Raw genomic sequence first — 16,185 nt, 5'->3', positions numbered from 1 at the left:
CCAGGCTCAAGAAATCCCCAGGTCTTTGTAAATATGCCGGGGATTCAGTTAGGGATCCACCATCACTGTTCACGAACGTCTTTAGTTTCTCTGAGGAACAGTCTCAGGACTGTGAACGACTCAGGGACGGGAGTCCAGAAGAAGGATGGGTCCCTTCCTGAAAGAGAACGGGGCCCTTGGCTCTTCTTCGTCCCTTGATTGCTCAGCAGGTCTTCAAGCCTCCTCTGGCCCCCCTGAAACAAGGGGGGAGGGCTGCCCCAGAGGCTAGGTCTGGGGTCGGGGGTGCCATCTCAGGTCAGCCTGTCTGGGGGGAGGCTGGAAGCAGCCCAAGGCCCGGCGGAACAGAGGGCATCGGTGGGCAGACCCAGCTACCGAGGTGGTAATTCAGCCAGCCTGCAGTGGAAATGAAGGCTCCTTGTCCCAGGGATGTGGCAGCTTGCCTGTCCCCCCCCCCCCCCTGCTTATATCCTCCACACAACCTTGTCTGGGGAAAAGAAAGTTAAATCCTTCTGAACTAGTGTGTGCGATACTCAGAATTATTTTTACAGTCTGATATTATGAACTGTCAAGCCTGAAGCACATAGGCTTCCCTTAATTTTTGACTGCATTGCTGATACAGGAATTGTTCCAAGGCAGAGTTTATTAGCTCACAGGAAAGCTAGTACAAAACTCCTTACAAAATACTTTTTGTTCTCAGCAAGTTGTTTAAAACAAAAATCTGACCGTAATAAAGAGCCGAGCAAGATCAAATGCACTTTGTTAAATGGGAGCAGAAAAGTCTAATACAAACCAGCACATTGGAGTCCCTGCAGCAGTTTTCCCTGATAAGTGTCTTAAACTATAACTCCGTAAACTGTAACTGGGCACGCTTTCTGGATCATGGGAGTTGTAGTCCAATCCAGCTGGAGACCGGCTGACCTAAATTACCCCTTTGGGGCTCGCAGGCTTTGTGTGTATTTGTGAGGGTGCTCATGAGAGAGAGGGGGGCCCTCTCCTTGAAGGGTGAACTGTCACACTTTGGTGGGATTTGCACAGCTGCCCCAAAAGCCGCTTCCCTCTGCCTGGACGGCCAGCAGCCCAAGGGAGAGCGCCTGTCCTTGGCCTTGCGAAGGACGAGCGAGCGTGTCCCGGGGATGGGCGCGTTCTCACCAGCCAGCCAGCCAGCTTTGCAAAGCGCTTCCACTTAATGCTTCATGCAGGGGACTTGTTAGAATTCAAGAGTTCTTTGGTGCTTGTTGCTAGATGGCTAGATGAGAGTGAATCTCTTCAGATGGGTTTCCAGAAGTTTGTAGGTGTAGGGCTGAAACACTGGTGGAATTCATCGGCCTGTGCTGAGTGCTGTATGGTGAAATACGTGGACTGTCCAGATTGGGGGGGGGGGGATCTGCTGGCTGAGTTGACATCTCCGAATAGGGGAGGGCACCTCGGGTCATCAAAAGATGCTGTGCATCTCCACACTGACGTCTCCCTTGTTGGGCCTTCCAGGACAACAATAGTTGTGATTGACGCAGAGACAGTCAACAAATGCCTCCCGTCCCCCACGCGACCGCAGCACAAAGGCAGCCTTCTTGCATGGGGGACAAAGCCGCCCTCCCTGAGCCGGTGCCGGTGGCAGGAGACGGGAGCTCACGTAAATAGGGCAGCAGGGCCGTGTCCCGCATTCACGCCAGCACGGAAGTTGCTTTTCAGCCTTTCCAGCACGGGTGTAGCACTGGTCCAAAGTTCACAACAACAAAGTCTTGGCTTCTGTGCCAAATGACTGCTCCTGAGATTGCATCCTGCAGCTTAATGACATTATAATTTACCTTCTGTTCTTTTCTTCCCCTTAACTAGTGGGTCTTAAACCCCGTTACAAACTTTTTGTAGAGGTGAAATGATGCATGAAATAATTCAATAGTCTTCTGATCAGAATCTTTACACACAGGAACAGCCTTGAATGCTCTAAATTATTGGGGAGTTTCAAAGAAAGTTTTTTTTTTTAAAGCTGTTTGGGCTATATAATAGCCAACATATACATAGCATTTCTCTCTGTAAAAACATCTGTGATAGCCAAGATGGAGTGCTGCGTGCTTTACTTCTGAGTAAGCATTTAGGAGGTTGTGCTATTAATCTGTGCTGAAGGCTAAGGGGTGCATATTAGGGTGTTTTCAAAGTTTGGTAGGCTGATACTGATTAAATCACAACAGGCCGGACGTGCTAAGCCATAAATCCTGTTTACCACCCAAATCAGGACTTTATGGACCCTCCTCAGCCAGTGGGACCGTTCGGTTTCCCGGCCCTCCGGGAAGCATTCCGAAGGCTTGGGAGTCGGGCTTCTGGGGGAAGCGGTTTGGGGTGCGCAGAAGAGGCCAATCGCGTCTGCACCCCACGGGCTCCCTCCTGTTCTGGATCTGCTCCGGGAAAGCGCGGTCCCGCAGCTGGATGGCAGAAGAAAAGCCGTCGGTTTGCAGAGCCCCGGGCAGCCCCCGCCGCCGCCCGATGCCAGCCAGGGTTCGGGCCAGGGCCGCCCTCCACGAGGCCTCGGGAAGGGCGCCGGGACCGGCTTCACGGCGGGGCGCTCCTCGGGGCTCGGGGCGCGGGTTTTGCGCGCTCGTGGCTCCGGCTGCTCCGGCCGGCCAGCCGGCCGGCTGGCTTCCGCCCCGGCGGGGGCGCGCCTCTGTCCCCCCAGGCCCGCCCGTTCCGCTGGGAGAGGAGGGCGCCGCCGCGGCCGGGGAAGTGGCTGCCGCGTCCTTACCTGCCGCCAGGTGGAGGCAGCCGCGGGACGAAGCTGGAGGAGGTGCGCCGGGATGCTCCGCCGCGGGATGGGACGGGGCGCGGCGCGGCGCGGCGGGGCGGGGCCGGCGAGGAAAGCGCGCGGGCAGCCCTGCGCCGGGGCTCACTCAGCGCTGCCGGCTCGGCTCGCGCGGAACGCTGGCTGGCTGACTGGCTGCGGGACGCCGAGCACCGCCGAGGACTGCCCGCTCCCCGCACCGACGCCGAGGCGGGCTCCCCCGGCCCCGGGTGCAGCCCCAATCCAGCGGCCGCCCCGAGGTCCGCGCGCCCTCCATCTCGCGCCCTCTCAGCTCTCCTCCCGCAGGCTCGGCGCCCCGGCCATGGACGGCAGGGAGGACGGCTGCGCAGCCTTCGCCGAAGCCCGTCGGTGGGTCGAGGTAAGCGGGGCGGGCGCGGGGGGGACCAAGGCCGGCTGGTCCCGCGAAGCCGCCTGGAAGCCTCGGGGACGGTTCTCCAGCGGCCGTCCGGCGAGGGAGGCGCTGGGTGGGGGAGGACGCGGCTCTCCTCGGGGCGCGGCGTCTGGCAGCGCGGCCCGGTGGGCTCGGGGAGGATCCGGCCCGCCCCCGCCCGCGGCCGCCGGAGCGCTGCTGAGCTGAGACCCCGGCCGCTCCGCTCTGCCCGCGCTTCCCCCCAGTCGCGGCAACGGCCCGGGGCCGCCTCTGCGGAGCTGCTGGCGCCGCCGCCCCTCCCGCGGGAGTCCCGGCTCCCTCGGCTTCCCTCCCGCCTCGCCCGGCCGCCTTGCGCCCCCCGCGTCGCGGCTTCTCTGCGCCGACAGGCTGGATCGCCCGTTCGGGATCGGGGCGGCCGGCGTTGCGCGGGGAAGTAGCCCTGGCTGGATCAGCCGCCGCGTCGGTCTCAGCCAGAGCGGCCCGGGCCTCCCCGCACCCCGGCTGGGCGGACAGGACCGCTGGGCGAGCGGGCGACGTCTGGAATAAAGCCGCCGCCGCCGCCGCCGTCGCCTTGGCACCCTCCCGGGGAAGGAGGCGGGTGAGGCGGGAGGGGGGCTCCTTCCCCCGCGGGACCCCCGTTTCGGAGCGGAGCCCACGAGGGGCGGCGTCGCTCCCGCTGCTCTTCTCGGCCCCGCTGCGGGGCGCCTCAGCCGAGAGCGCGCCTGTCCCGCCCGGCCGCGGCTTGCGGAGCCCGCGCCCTGAAGAGGCGGCGGTGGCGGCCGCGGCCGCCTCTGCCCGGCCCAGCAGGGGAGTTTGCGCCCTGCAGCGCCGGAGGGCTGCGGAGCTGCGGGGGCTTCTGGGGGCACTCCGGGCTGCGACTGTCTGCCTGGAGCGTTTGCGCATCCAGGCTGGCCTTAGAGAGTCTGCCCGCTTGCCCTCCTGCCGGCCGGAGACCCCTCGGGAATCAGGGCGTGCGCGTGAAACCCGCTCAGCAGCGCGGCGGCTCGGCCGGGCGTGGGAGACGCGGAGGGCTTCCGCTTCCCCGGTGGCTTTTTGGCCCTCGGGGTTGCCTTGCCGGCAGCGCCCCCGGCCCTTTCATCCCGGGAAGTCTGGGACAAGGTGGCCCTTAACTTTGGAAGTCGCCGGCTTCCTGCTTTGTCAGGCTTCGGATAGAAAAGTAGATCTGAGGATGTTTTCTTTAGGGGTGTCTTTTGGTTTTGTATTTCTGTTTGAGAAATGTGGATCTTCTGGAATTTTAAGTACAGCTCTGGTCCCTCGGCCTGTTTCGGCAAGCCGAGCTCTTTGAACCGAAGTTTATATTGCGCCCTCGGCCTGGGAGATGCAGATCCCAGCTGCTCGGCAAGTATTTCCAAAAGGATATGGCAGCTTCCTGGATCATTTCTTAGGATAAAGTTTTGTCCAGAGATGGAGAACTCTCATATCCTTTTTCCTGGACAAGGGAGAGTGTTTCCCAAGGTGGCCCAGTGGGGGTCATGTCCTTCTGGTTTTAAGGTGAGGCTGAATTCCAGAGAGGGGCTGCCTTGGGGCAGCTCTTCCTCAACGGGTCTCCTCCAATCCAAAGATGTTGGGACTGCAGTTCCCAGAATGTGGGTAACAGGATTGGGGGAAGACCAAGCTCACACCAAGGAGGTAAGAGAGATCACTGTCTGCCATGCGATCAACACTGGAAGTTGGTTCACGAGGGTGCCTAAGACCGGCAGTTTGTTAGCCTGTCCATTAAACTTACTGAAAATGTAACAGCTGTCCTCAAAAATCAGCCAAGAATGAAACTCAGCTCTTGTTTTGAGAGGAGGTGATCAGGTGTCTTAGCGTAAGACTCTTTCCTTATTTAACTGCTGAGATACAAACTTGTATTTAATTTTAAAGGGTTGATCTACCCATCAACCCTAATGCCACTTAACAGCCTTATTCTCCATAAATCTTTTCCACCTGTACAGCATTCATAAGAGTCGTTGCTGCATCTTACGGTACGGTATTCTCTTGTTGCCCAACTGCCTGAGTTAGTTAACCTTTTTCTAAACGGAAAATGGCTTAGGTCTCTTAGTTCTGTGACTTTTCCCATGCACTGGATACTTCTGAGAAAGCTACCTGGGATTGAAGTGAGAGTGCCAAGGAAGTTTAGCAGTAGTTTTGATGAGGGGAGCCGCTGAAGTTAAATGAAATATGGGGGTCCTGGTGCTGAGGAGGAAGTCAGGCTTGGGGATGAAGAGTTGGCCAGCTCAGACAGGACTGTCCTCCCCTGAAAAAGCCAGTGTGGAGGTGGAGTGAGTCCCTTGATCATCAGCTGCCCCTGGATTTGCCACATGGGTGGCAGCTAGGCTGGGTGCCTTTGCATAGCTGTGCTTCATGCACCAGCCGTAGAGATGGTTGGACTTGGCAGAGGCCACCCGTCCCTTCCCTGTATCGCTCCTTGAGATCTGCTGTGGCCTGTGCTCAGGGCTCTAATTTACAAGTGTCCAGAAGCTGAATTTGATGCAAAACTCAGCTGTAAAGCAAGGAACAGGGATCTTACGATGTCCACTCTGAAAAATTGGCTGTGGGATGCCAGTTACTTAGCGTGCAATTTTTTTAATGCTGGTCTTGGCCTTTAACTTTCTAAATGGTTTACAAGCTGATTCCCTGAAGGGGTGCCTGCCTGTTAGGAATCTGTCTGGCTCTCGAGGTCTCCAAAAGACAACCCCCCCCCACTTCCAGAAGACCCCTGACTTTCTGGGGGTGGGAGAAGGGTCTTCTGTTTTCTCTCTTGCTCCCCATCGATGGCATAGACAACTGCACGAGTTACATGTGCTTACCCAGCAGTGTGAACATCTGTGAAGAGGCCCTGTTTCCCTAGATTTTCACTTGTAGTGCCTATTTTAATGTTAACTTTAATCTCGTGTTTCAAACTTTATATTCTCTAAGTATAAAGCAAAAATAAAGCAGTGAAATAAATTGCAATACAGATCAGTGTATTTGCTGAATCCAGAGTTATTTGTGTGTAGCCTCTGCTTAAACTGTCTGCCTTGCTTTGGCCACATTTCCAATATTTACAGTAATCTTTTCAACCCAGAGCAGTTTGTGCAAGTTGATATCCCTGATACTTAAGAAATGTATTTTAAGACTATAATCCAAGCCATGAGTCTTCTTGCTTGGTAACATGCTCTGGAAATGGGCCTTTACAATCATCCCTCTTTCCTTTTGCCCATAATGCAGAAAGGGGCAGCAGTGAAATCTGAAATAGGAAAAGTAAAATACAAGCGTGTGAGTTTAAAGGAAAGAAGGCAGGAGAATTTCCATAGAGATGCTGAGACTAGGAAACATACATATTTGAACCTAAACACTGCAATTATTCAGATGTAATTGCAGGAGCTTAACATTTGTAGGTACTGTATAAAACGTGTGTGCCTCCAGACAGCCTTTTCCAATCTAGGGTCCTCAAGAGATGCTCCAGCTCCCATCATCCTTAGTCCAGCACAGCCAGGGAGTGCTGTCTTGAAGGCTCAGAGATCTGAACTGTTAAACTTTTAGAGTTAAATTTGAAAAGATGTATTGTTCAGATACAGTAATTTCTGTTACGATCCTCTTGGATGGATATAGAAATTTTCTTCGGATAAGTATTTCTCAACCTTAGCAACTTGAAGATGTTCGGACTTCAACTCCCATAATTCCCAGAATATGTTGGCTAGGGAATTCTGGGAGTTGAAGTCCAGACATCTTCAAGTTGCTAAGGTTGAGAAACACTGCTCTAGACGGCTCTTATATGACTCAACAGGACACTTTTTTACCATATCTTTGATAACTAGTTTAAGAAGTAAGGTCTGTATTTCTGTAATGCTGACACCACAGGATGGTGTTAGATCAGGTCAATCTGTCTGGGAATCAGAGGCAACATTTTGGACAAGTTTTTCCATGTTTGTCAGTCATTTGCTTCCTGTTTCTTGGTGGGAGGTTGGACCCACAACAGGGGACTCTGGAAAGCATTGTCAGGTTACCAGAAAAGTGGGCAGATCATTAGGTGGCAAAGACCGAGCCATGCCTGGAGCCATGTAAAGTTCTCAGCTGAGAGCTGAATCTTTGATGATGCTCTGTGGTTGGACCAGTTGGAGCAGAACCATCTCAACCCATCGCCATGACTTCAAGGAGAGAACCAAGATGGCACAGGAGCCCCCTTTTGTGGGATGCTGAAGGCATAGGAGAACAGGTTTCTTTCTAAGAGTCAAAACCCCTGAGAGGAACTTTGGGGAAGACCAGGGGCACAGAAAAGCCTGTGTTCCCTCCTATTACGCTAAGGGGTTAGTGTTTGAACAGAGAGTTAAGGAGACATGAAAATAGTTTGACACTTAATCTCAAAATAATTGGCCAGCCCAGTGTTCGTTCTGCGTGAATCTAAAGGACATCCACACACAGGTACAATACGCCATCTTAGGCAGCCTCTGAAGTTACTTTCATTTGCCAGAATGAAGGTCACCTTTGATGGAGTAACCACATTATTGTAGAAAATGAATTAGAAGAATGTCTAGATGCAAGGGGGTCTTGCTGGTGCACTTCAGACTTTGCAGTGGTAGCAGAACAAGTATTTGAGGGGGAAACAGTTCTGGAGTTAAGCAAAAACAGTACACAACTGGCTTTCTTCTAGAGTTTGAGTGTCCATTGTTGTAGCCTCGTTCAGGAAAAGGAACTAGTTTCAAGCTTAGGGGTTGGTATGGCTAAAAGCCACCACCTGCCTCTGTGGAAATCTGGGGATGGCAACCTCTGGAACTCCCTCACATCTGTAGGGCCATTTCTAGGGATTCTGGGAGTTGTAGTTCTAATTTGGAAATGGCATGTTGGAGAAGGACAGTTTGAAAGTCGCTGCTGGAGATCCTGGATCATGTGACATGGTTCATACATTGCATGACGCCTTAATGCGATTTGTTTGTTTGGGTAATTGGTGTGAACAGAACCATGGTTGTTCATAAGCCATGGGTTATGTTTGGCCATGTTGCCTCAGTACAGTCACTCTCATCACAGTCCTAGATTCAGGGAGCAGCCTGTGTTAGTTGCGGCGCTCATGTGGAAGTGCGTTCCTTTGGCCTGCCGGAGGGGCCTTCCCACCATTCGTATGTCTCGGGAAGAGCAAGGGGCCTCTCTCTGGCCTGGGAGCCCCACTGCCCACCTCACCTCTGCTGGGGCTGCAGTGGGCTCTGCCATGGCTTGGAGGCATCGCTGGGGTGGCCAGGCCAAAATACGTGGACCTGATTTCTTTCCATCTTGGATGCTTGTGGCCTCATTTGCACATCTTAGAACCTGTGTGTGTGTTGGGTGCCTTGAACCCTCCCCAGAACAAAAAAATGGTCTGACCTTTTCAGCCCCACCCGTTCTGTGGGGCTTGTGGGGAGCTTTGGGGTCAGCAAATGCAAAAACAGGCATATTCCTTGTTCATTCCCTTTTTTCCAAAGCTTTCCTCGGTTTTACAGGCAGAGACCCCTTCGTGTTGCAGGGTAAGCAACCTTCCGCTGGCTGAGGTCCCAAGGAGCACAACGGATGATGCCACCAGAGGGCGCAGGGCCCCAAAGGCGGCTTGGGGGGAGCGGGGTAAGCCCCCTTGACTCCTCCCTCAGGAAAAAGCAGCCCAGATTTTCACCTTACCGCATGGGTGAAAGCTGGCACACAAGCCAGGGGTGGACCCTCTGATCTGGCACCATCCAGTGGCACCAGCTTTAAGATATGCAGGCAAGAAATCCCTCCAGCCTTGTGTGGTCTTCCTGGCATGCTAGCTTTCTACATGCAATATCTTTTTTAAAATTTACATGTATTTTGATATTTTAATGTTGTACAATTGGACAGGGGAGTGCAGGGTTTCCCAAAGCAACAGTTGATCATAAAGACTAGAACCCCAGAAAAGCAAAATGGGGAAAGGTCTCAAAATATGTTTGTGATTTATAAATAACTGCCTTTAGGAAATACTGTAGGCACAATTAATACATCACCTTTTATAAGAACATACTTTTACAAAAAATATATCAGACAGTTCTTTAGCAATGCATTTTAATAACATTCCACATGGTAATCTCATTAAAGTTTAATATTTGAGTGAGTGAAATAGGAAAATAAGCCTTTATTCATCTCTTAGTAGTTGTTGGCGACTAAACTGCAATATGAATACATTTTAAACATTCAGTAAATAAGACAGTTGTTATAATGAGCTGATTTTCCATCTTCATGGGTAGAAAGTTTGGGCATTGCAGAAAGCCCAAATGAAGATGACTCTTTCTAGAAATTTTCTTCTTACTAAATTGGCACCTACCCAGATATTTAGTGAGAAATAAAATGCATTCAATTATTCCTAATAACAAATGGCATTTTAAGCACAGTGTAGCCAATTGGTTAGAAACATTATTTCGGCTTTCTTGGATTCGCCTCCCCAGCAAAGGCTATCTATGTTCTCTGGCTGGTGACGAGAGAAATTAGAATTACCCAAGAAAAACTGGAATTCATTCGAAACTTGCTTACAAGGGATGGGATTTCTTTTTTCCAATTACAGAAACAGCCATTCCTAGATGTTGCAAATGCAAGAACTGAGGAAATCTCGGAGTCACCTGCTAGCTGTTGGGGTGCTCGAAATATAGTTATGTGGTGGGTTTTAATGTATGTGGTGGGCACATTGATGGCTGACCTCCTGGAACGTCCCCCACCTCCTCTGCCCTTTGAATGGGATGCCAACGTACCCGAGGACCTGGTTGGCACGACAGGCCCTGATCAGCAGCTCTCTCCCAAGGTGAGCCAGAGGCTGTGAATACCGATGAGCTGGACCTGAAGTACCGGTGCCGGGTTTCCAGCTTCGTAGCTGTAGAAAGGAGCAAAGAGTGCGGACTGCCCTGGTCTGGGGGAGTGCCTGTTGGGTCACCAGCATCCCCGTTTATTCCGTAGAAGAACGGCCTTGTGACCCAGCCTTTTGAAAATCAGCTGAAGTCTGAATAGTTGAATGATTTGCAAAACGACAGGCGATCTTTGATGGATGCTTGGTCACCAGGAATGCTCGCCTTCCGTGTGAAACAGGAGGGTGGCTGACTCTGGAGATTCCCTTCTAGAATTTGTGAGTTTGCTGTAAAATAGCCTTTTCCACACAAACGTTTTGACTTTTTAAATGGTGGTGGTGTTGAGTTTCCTGAAGTCCCATGAGTGGCTCTGCTTTGCAAAAAGCTGTTTTAGTCTGGACGTCCTGCACATGCACGACCCTTCATTTTGGTTGGCATCACGCGAAAGTGAGCGATGTTGCGGTGCAACGGCACGTCTGCCACGGGCAGCTGAGATCACGTCTGCTGTTGGTCCGGTACCTAGTAATTTGGAAGAAATGCCACATTTCTACCGGTCTTTGCTTCAGAGAAGGTAATTTTGCCATTGTTGCTAGGCAACTGCCCCAGAGCCATGTGGTGTGTGTGAAGGAAAAATATAGTCTTTAAAAAAAAAATCTGGTGAATGTCAGAAGTAAAAGTTGAGGCTATGCATCCAGAATCTGAAAGAAATTAATGTCAGACAAACGACCTGAAAATAACCAGTTCCTTCAGGCAGCTGGGCAGATCAGCTGAGAATGCTGAACTGTACATTTTTGCGTTATAGTTTCTGGGACAATCTGCGGGAGGGACAGAAAAGGTGGTTCTGCTTACTGAGTCAGCAACCAATGAGCACGGATGCGCTTGGTCCATCGCTTCCACTTCTCCCTTCTCCCCCACCCCCCAAAAGCCCTTCTTTAGGATCACATCCACACTGGGATCCCTGCTACTCCTTTCCAAACCAGCCTCCCTGTTACTCAGGGTTATTTATAGACCCCTGGCTTTCCAAGATCAGTGATCTCCCAGGAGATCTGCCTTGACTTTGGGCCAGCCACAGCTAGGGCTTGGTGGATGGTTTGGATTTCCTTGAGCGCCACTCCGATTGCACTCACTGCTGACTGGTTCTCTTCCTTTGCTTTCTGGTTGCCCATGCTGGTGGATAGGAATGCCGTACATATTAGATAGACTTCTAGGAAGTATGGCTTTTAAAGTTTCAAACACAGTTTAAAAACAGTTGCTCTTGAGGTCAGCAGCTAAGCTTGCTATCCTGTGCCGCTGTTTCTGGAATTTGCTTTAAGGCCGTCTTGTCTACCGTATGTTCAGGGTTTGTGTTTCTGCCAAGGCAAAAAAGAAAAAGATCCATCTGGGACAGATTTCCTAAATTTGCACGAAGAACCTTCCATCCGCCCTAAATCTTTCTTGGGGCATAGGCCTGATCAGTACAGTCTGTTTTTATAGAGGGGGTCATGGCAAATAGGGGGAAAAAAATCTAAGAAAAGGACTGCTTATGCACCAAAGGCAACAGCAGGAATATTCCTGTTATTAGACATTATAGTCTCTAATAGCTTGAGCACTGAGGGAAGAAAAATCAGATTTGCTGATTTAGAAACAGTCTGAAGGACAAAACATAACCTACAAATATCTCCATCAAGTGAGATCTCCTGTTGTAAAACCTGGGTGGGCTTTTTCTGGTGGGCTTTTTGGAGCTGTGTTGTTATACTCTTGGCTTGGTTCTTTAAACATCTGCTTAAAGGATATGTATAAATTCCTGCCAAGTGCATATTTGTGCCTCAGTGTGGGTGAAAACAGGAGTCAGGCAAAAGCTGCCTCTGCAGGCTCTTGGACTCATTTCAAAATGCATCCAGTGATTACATATTCGCCAAATGACAAATAAATGAAGACAAACTTCATGTCAAATTTCAGAAGGGGAGGTTTGATTCCTTCCTTCATAAATCTTCATCCACAAATGTGGGGCAAACCCCACTGGTTTCAGATCTCATCTTTATCTATCAAATAAAGGGCTAACACGTGGAAAATCTCCGTAACTTTTTGTTCTGGCAAACCATCCTTGCTTCCACCATCTCCCATCTCCCACTTCATGCACTGCCTTTTGTTCTTCAAGCTTCTCACCTGTCTCCTTTGGAGTGTTTCATCAGCTCCATCCAGCCATGACTTTCTCCATTTTCCCCTTCCTCTCAACCCATTCACTCATCTTTCATATACTTCCTTACACCAAACTGCCTCAGTATGCTTCCTCTAACTCTCATGTCCATTTAATAGTGGATAGAAAGAGGCTGTTATACATAGCCATTTTTGCTTCTGTCAACACATATTCACTCCCTTGCATCATTCTCACGCACTACCCACTGCCTTTTTACTAGCATTCTCATGTCTTAAAATTTTCTCATCCATTTCCCCATCTTTAGCACCATACTGCCAAGACATGCAAATCAATATAGTCCAATTTTTCACCATTTATGCATGTTTTGCAATCATTCCCTCAGTTTTTCCCATCCAGCACAACTACCTTGGACTTGAGCCATGAAATTTAAAATCCAAAACTCCTTGTTCTATCATATAAATTAACATCTCCTGTAAATCATTTAGGTTCCCAGCCAATAACAGAGCATTGTCTGCATTCAAAAGTACAGACATATTCACATCTCCAGCCAAGATAACTCTAATGTCACCACAAACATTTATCAATAAATACAACAAAGGAGGCATCGCAAATCTTTGTCTAATTCCCTACCCACCTTTGAATGATTTGCCAGGCATTTGATTTATTCTCCATATGCTTTCCTTCTGTCTTATAACTCTTATTACATTCAGCAGCCAATCTTCAACACTATATATGTGCAAACGTTCCCTCATTCATGCCTATTCACTTCCTTACACACTTTCTCTATATGAATGAATGAATGATAAACTTCGTTTCTCATATTCATATATTTCTTAATGACTTAATGACTGGGGAAAAATGGAAGTTTGTTGGTCACTGATTAGAAGTGTTTGCTTGTTTGCACAGTATTCATCTTGCTAAATACACACTGCATTTAAGTGGCATTTGCTGCGTTTTTAATCTAGTGTTGCTCCATGCGCTGCAGGCCAAAGATTGTCCACACCTGTTCCGCTGTGGCTGAGTCTGTCCAGCACCACCGTCAGATCTGGGATCTCAGTTCTGCAATGTTAAGGTGCTTCTCCTTGCTCCAGCTGCCTTCTGCGTCCCACCCCCAGACCGCCTCTTGTGCACAGGAAACGCCAAGGTGGCTCTCGAGGCATCATTGCGCTGTATGAAGAGACCAACCCTGCTTCTCCTGCGAGGCCTGGAGTGTCTCCCCCCTCCCGGCATCCTCCCCCTGGATGTGAGGAGGATCCCTGTGACTCCCATCTGCCGCACCACAGCTGGAGTGCAGCCAGGGGAGGGATCGGCTCCTCCAGAATTTAGAAACTGGCCCCTTCGTGGGTAAGAAAAGAAAATGTACTTGGAAATCTACTCCCAGCCATAACCCATCCCTTTTCCTCGGCAGTCTCCTCTCTCTGACAAGCTGGCTCTTCCTGGGCTGCTCATGCTGTGGGCCTCGGGGGCACGGTCTCTTCTTTCGTTCCTACCCAAAGGCCCTTCAGCCGGGGCTGCCAAGGAAACAGCCCACGTGGCAGCCGTGCCCCTTGTGGCTCAGCCCTTGCCTGCCCCGCGGCAGCCCATTCTGACCCTCGGCCCTCATAAGCGTCTCGGCTCTCTCCTGCTTTTGTCTGCAATGTGGGCTGAGTTCTGGTGATGGAATCCAGATGTGGAGATTCTGGAAAAGCCAAACAAACCTGACTTCAGCATTGCAGCAGCATCAGCAGAGTCACCTTATTTAGCCGTTGTGTTCTGAGCCTCTTACAGGACAGCTCGGCGTCGCTGGGTTCAGTGTGCCCCAAGAGTGGGAATGGCTTTGAAGTTGGGGCTGACTTGACCAAGACTATGGAGCAACAGGGAGTCTCGGGCAGTGGCAGTGGACCTTCCCTGAGCCCGTTAGCTAAGCTGGGTCACCTCTGGTAGCGCTTGAATGATGCCAGAGCTGTAGTCGAGACTGGGAAGTCAAATAAACATCCTGAAAGAAGGCAGCGGCCAGCCACTTCCACATCATGCCCAGGGAACAACCTGGAACATCCTAACACTGAGCCTGCCTTGAAGGAGGCTTCACCATTACCTTCCAGGGACAGAGAACTTGTGGACAAGTGTGGGTCAAGGCGGTGCCCTCCAGAGATGTTAGGACTAGCCATTCGGACCATGTTGCTTGGGGATTCTTGTAGTTGTTGTGAAAAAATGAAATGGTTTTAAAACACCCTTTATGAATTATGATTTGTTATATTAAATGTAAAAAATGGGATTCTTACAAAAAAAATCCCATTTGGAAATGGAATTTTCTTTAAATGGAGAAATTGTAATTTGCAAATGCTACTAGAAGCTGCTATAAATGTTAAGAACCTCTTTGTTTCTGCTAGTTGATTAGAAAGGAGGAATCTTAAGGGCAGCAGATCCACACCTTCTAAAACTATCAACTTGTTTACTTTCTCATCCTGAGCTGCCAGAACAATCATTTCCTTGTTGCTAATCAAATCTCTTCAGCTGCCCACTCCATCTGTCCCTTCCACCTTCTAAGGCCAAGTGGGCAGTCTGGAGGAGCCTTTTCAGGTCAGCACCGAAGAACCATGATATTCCCGTGCAGAAGATTTCTCCATGGCATGTCTTTGTAGCTCATTTTAGCAGAGTAAAATTTTTCAGAATATGAATCCTAAGCATTCTCTCTGCCCTTCCATTAATGAAACATTTCATAATTTAGAACTAGAGGCTCAAAAGGAATGTTGTTAGGAGAGAAGTAGATTTCTGGATAGCCGATAAACAGTTTGTAGCATTTTCAGGAGGGTCCCAAGAGAAAGCAGGTGGAGGTAAAGCCGCGTTGTGGTACTAGAGCTGTGCTGAAGTGTGCTTAGGAGCAAAACTGAGAAATGCTGGATATTTTTTCTCATTGACTGCTTGCTTTTTGACCTGAGTTCATTCTGCCTTGCCTGACATGTTGGAGGACTATAATCTGTCTCAGAGCGGGAAGATTTCTTCCTCTTTGAACTGTGGCCAAAAGCTTTCACAAGGTTTGTAAGTTACTACTATTTTCCTCTGTGGTTCAAGAGGAAAGAGATCTCAGATCAGGTGCGGCAGACTTGGCCCACTGATGTCAGCACATCCAGAGCAGAGCAGCCTTGCCTGATGGTTTCTTGTAAGGCTTCTGATGGATGGTCCATCCTCCATCTCACCTTTCCAAGCTTTTCTCAAGCTGCAGAGGAAGAAAATCCACCGTTCCTCATGCTAGCCTGTGTTTACCTACCTGCTCCGAGTAATCGCTGTAAGAACGTTATTTAGAAGCAGAAGAGAAGAAAGGCATCCAGGCCAGGGCAAACACGTGGCTGTCTCCACCGACCGAACAGAGTTGCTAAGTACCATCAAACAGGAAGTGGCCCTGACCGCCGCCGTTTAAAGCCGGGGAGCAAAAAGAGAAGGGGAAAAGGAGGGAAGAGAAAAATGCAAAAGGGAAATCACCTGTCACAAGTTGAACAGTTTCCATAGCCACTACCGACCAAGGTGCTAGAAAGAGAGAGGCGGAGTGGAGCTCATCGTCTAGCACAGCCCAAACTTGTACTGCTTTCTGCACGGGATTCCTTCCTTCTGAGTTAGATTGAAATGCAATAGAAAACCAGACATAAATAAAGCAGACTCACAATTTATCTTGCCTGATTTTGTTTGGACAGCAGCATTGTTTGAATGCTTTTCCATATCTGCCCCCCCTGGGTAATTGGCATTTTTTCCTCTATTCAACAGATCCTTTTAAATCGATTGATCCAACGACTGATAGTTGTGAATAGGTCAGTCAGACACCACTGTTCTGGGTACCCTAGCAGCAAAGCGTGGGCTGTAGGGTAGATTCCCACTGCCCACAATCCTGTGTAGATTTACACCTCCTCCCTGTGTAGGGGCCAAGCCCTTTGCTGTGGCAGCAACCGGGGTGGGACAGAGGAGTGCGGAGAAGTGACTGGGACATGGCTGCAGATGGATCGCTGCCTTGATCTCCAGCTACACCCACCATCAGGGAAGTACTGGGATAGAATTGTCTTTCTGAGGCTTCGAGTCCAACCTGTTTCAGGGTTAAGTGGTATACTGTGGACTGACCTAG

At 50.2% G+C, this 16,185-nt stretch overlaps 1 protein-coding gene across 3 annotated transcripts in view; it reads left to right on the top strand.

Annotated features, from left to right (window-relative positions):
* Positions 1–3,003: 3,003 nt before the first annotated feature.
* The window catches only part of LOC134498434 (LIM domain only protein 7-like), a 109,532-nt gene continuing 96,350 nt past the window's right edge, over positions 3,004–16,185 (top strand). For 2 of the 3 annotated variants that reach the window (XM_063304522.1, XM_063304521.1), the window contains exon 1: positions 3,016–3,149. In XM_063304522.1, the coding sequence (XP_063160592.1) occupies positions 3,093–3,149 (57 nt within the window). In that variant the 5' untranslated portion in view covers positions 3,016–3,092. Of the gene's footprint in view, positions 3,150–16,185 lie in introns of all 3 variants that reach the window. The other variant, XM_063304523.1, reaches the window with a different exon arrangement.

The sequence above is a fragment of the Candoia aspera genome, chromosome 5 (genome assembly GCF_035149785.1).
Source record: "Candoia aspera isolate rCanAsp1 chromosome 5, rCanAsp1.hap2, whole genome shotgun sequence".
Taxonomy (NCBI): Eukaryota; Metazoa; Chordata; class Lepidosauria; order Squamata; family Boidae; genus Candoia; species Candoia aspera.
Note: the sequence above shows the minus strand (reverse complement) of the source record. Positions and strands in the feature narration are given on the sequence as shown.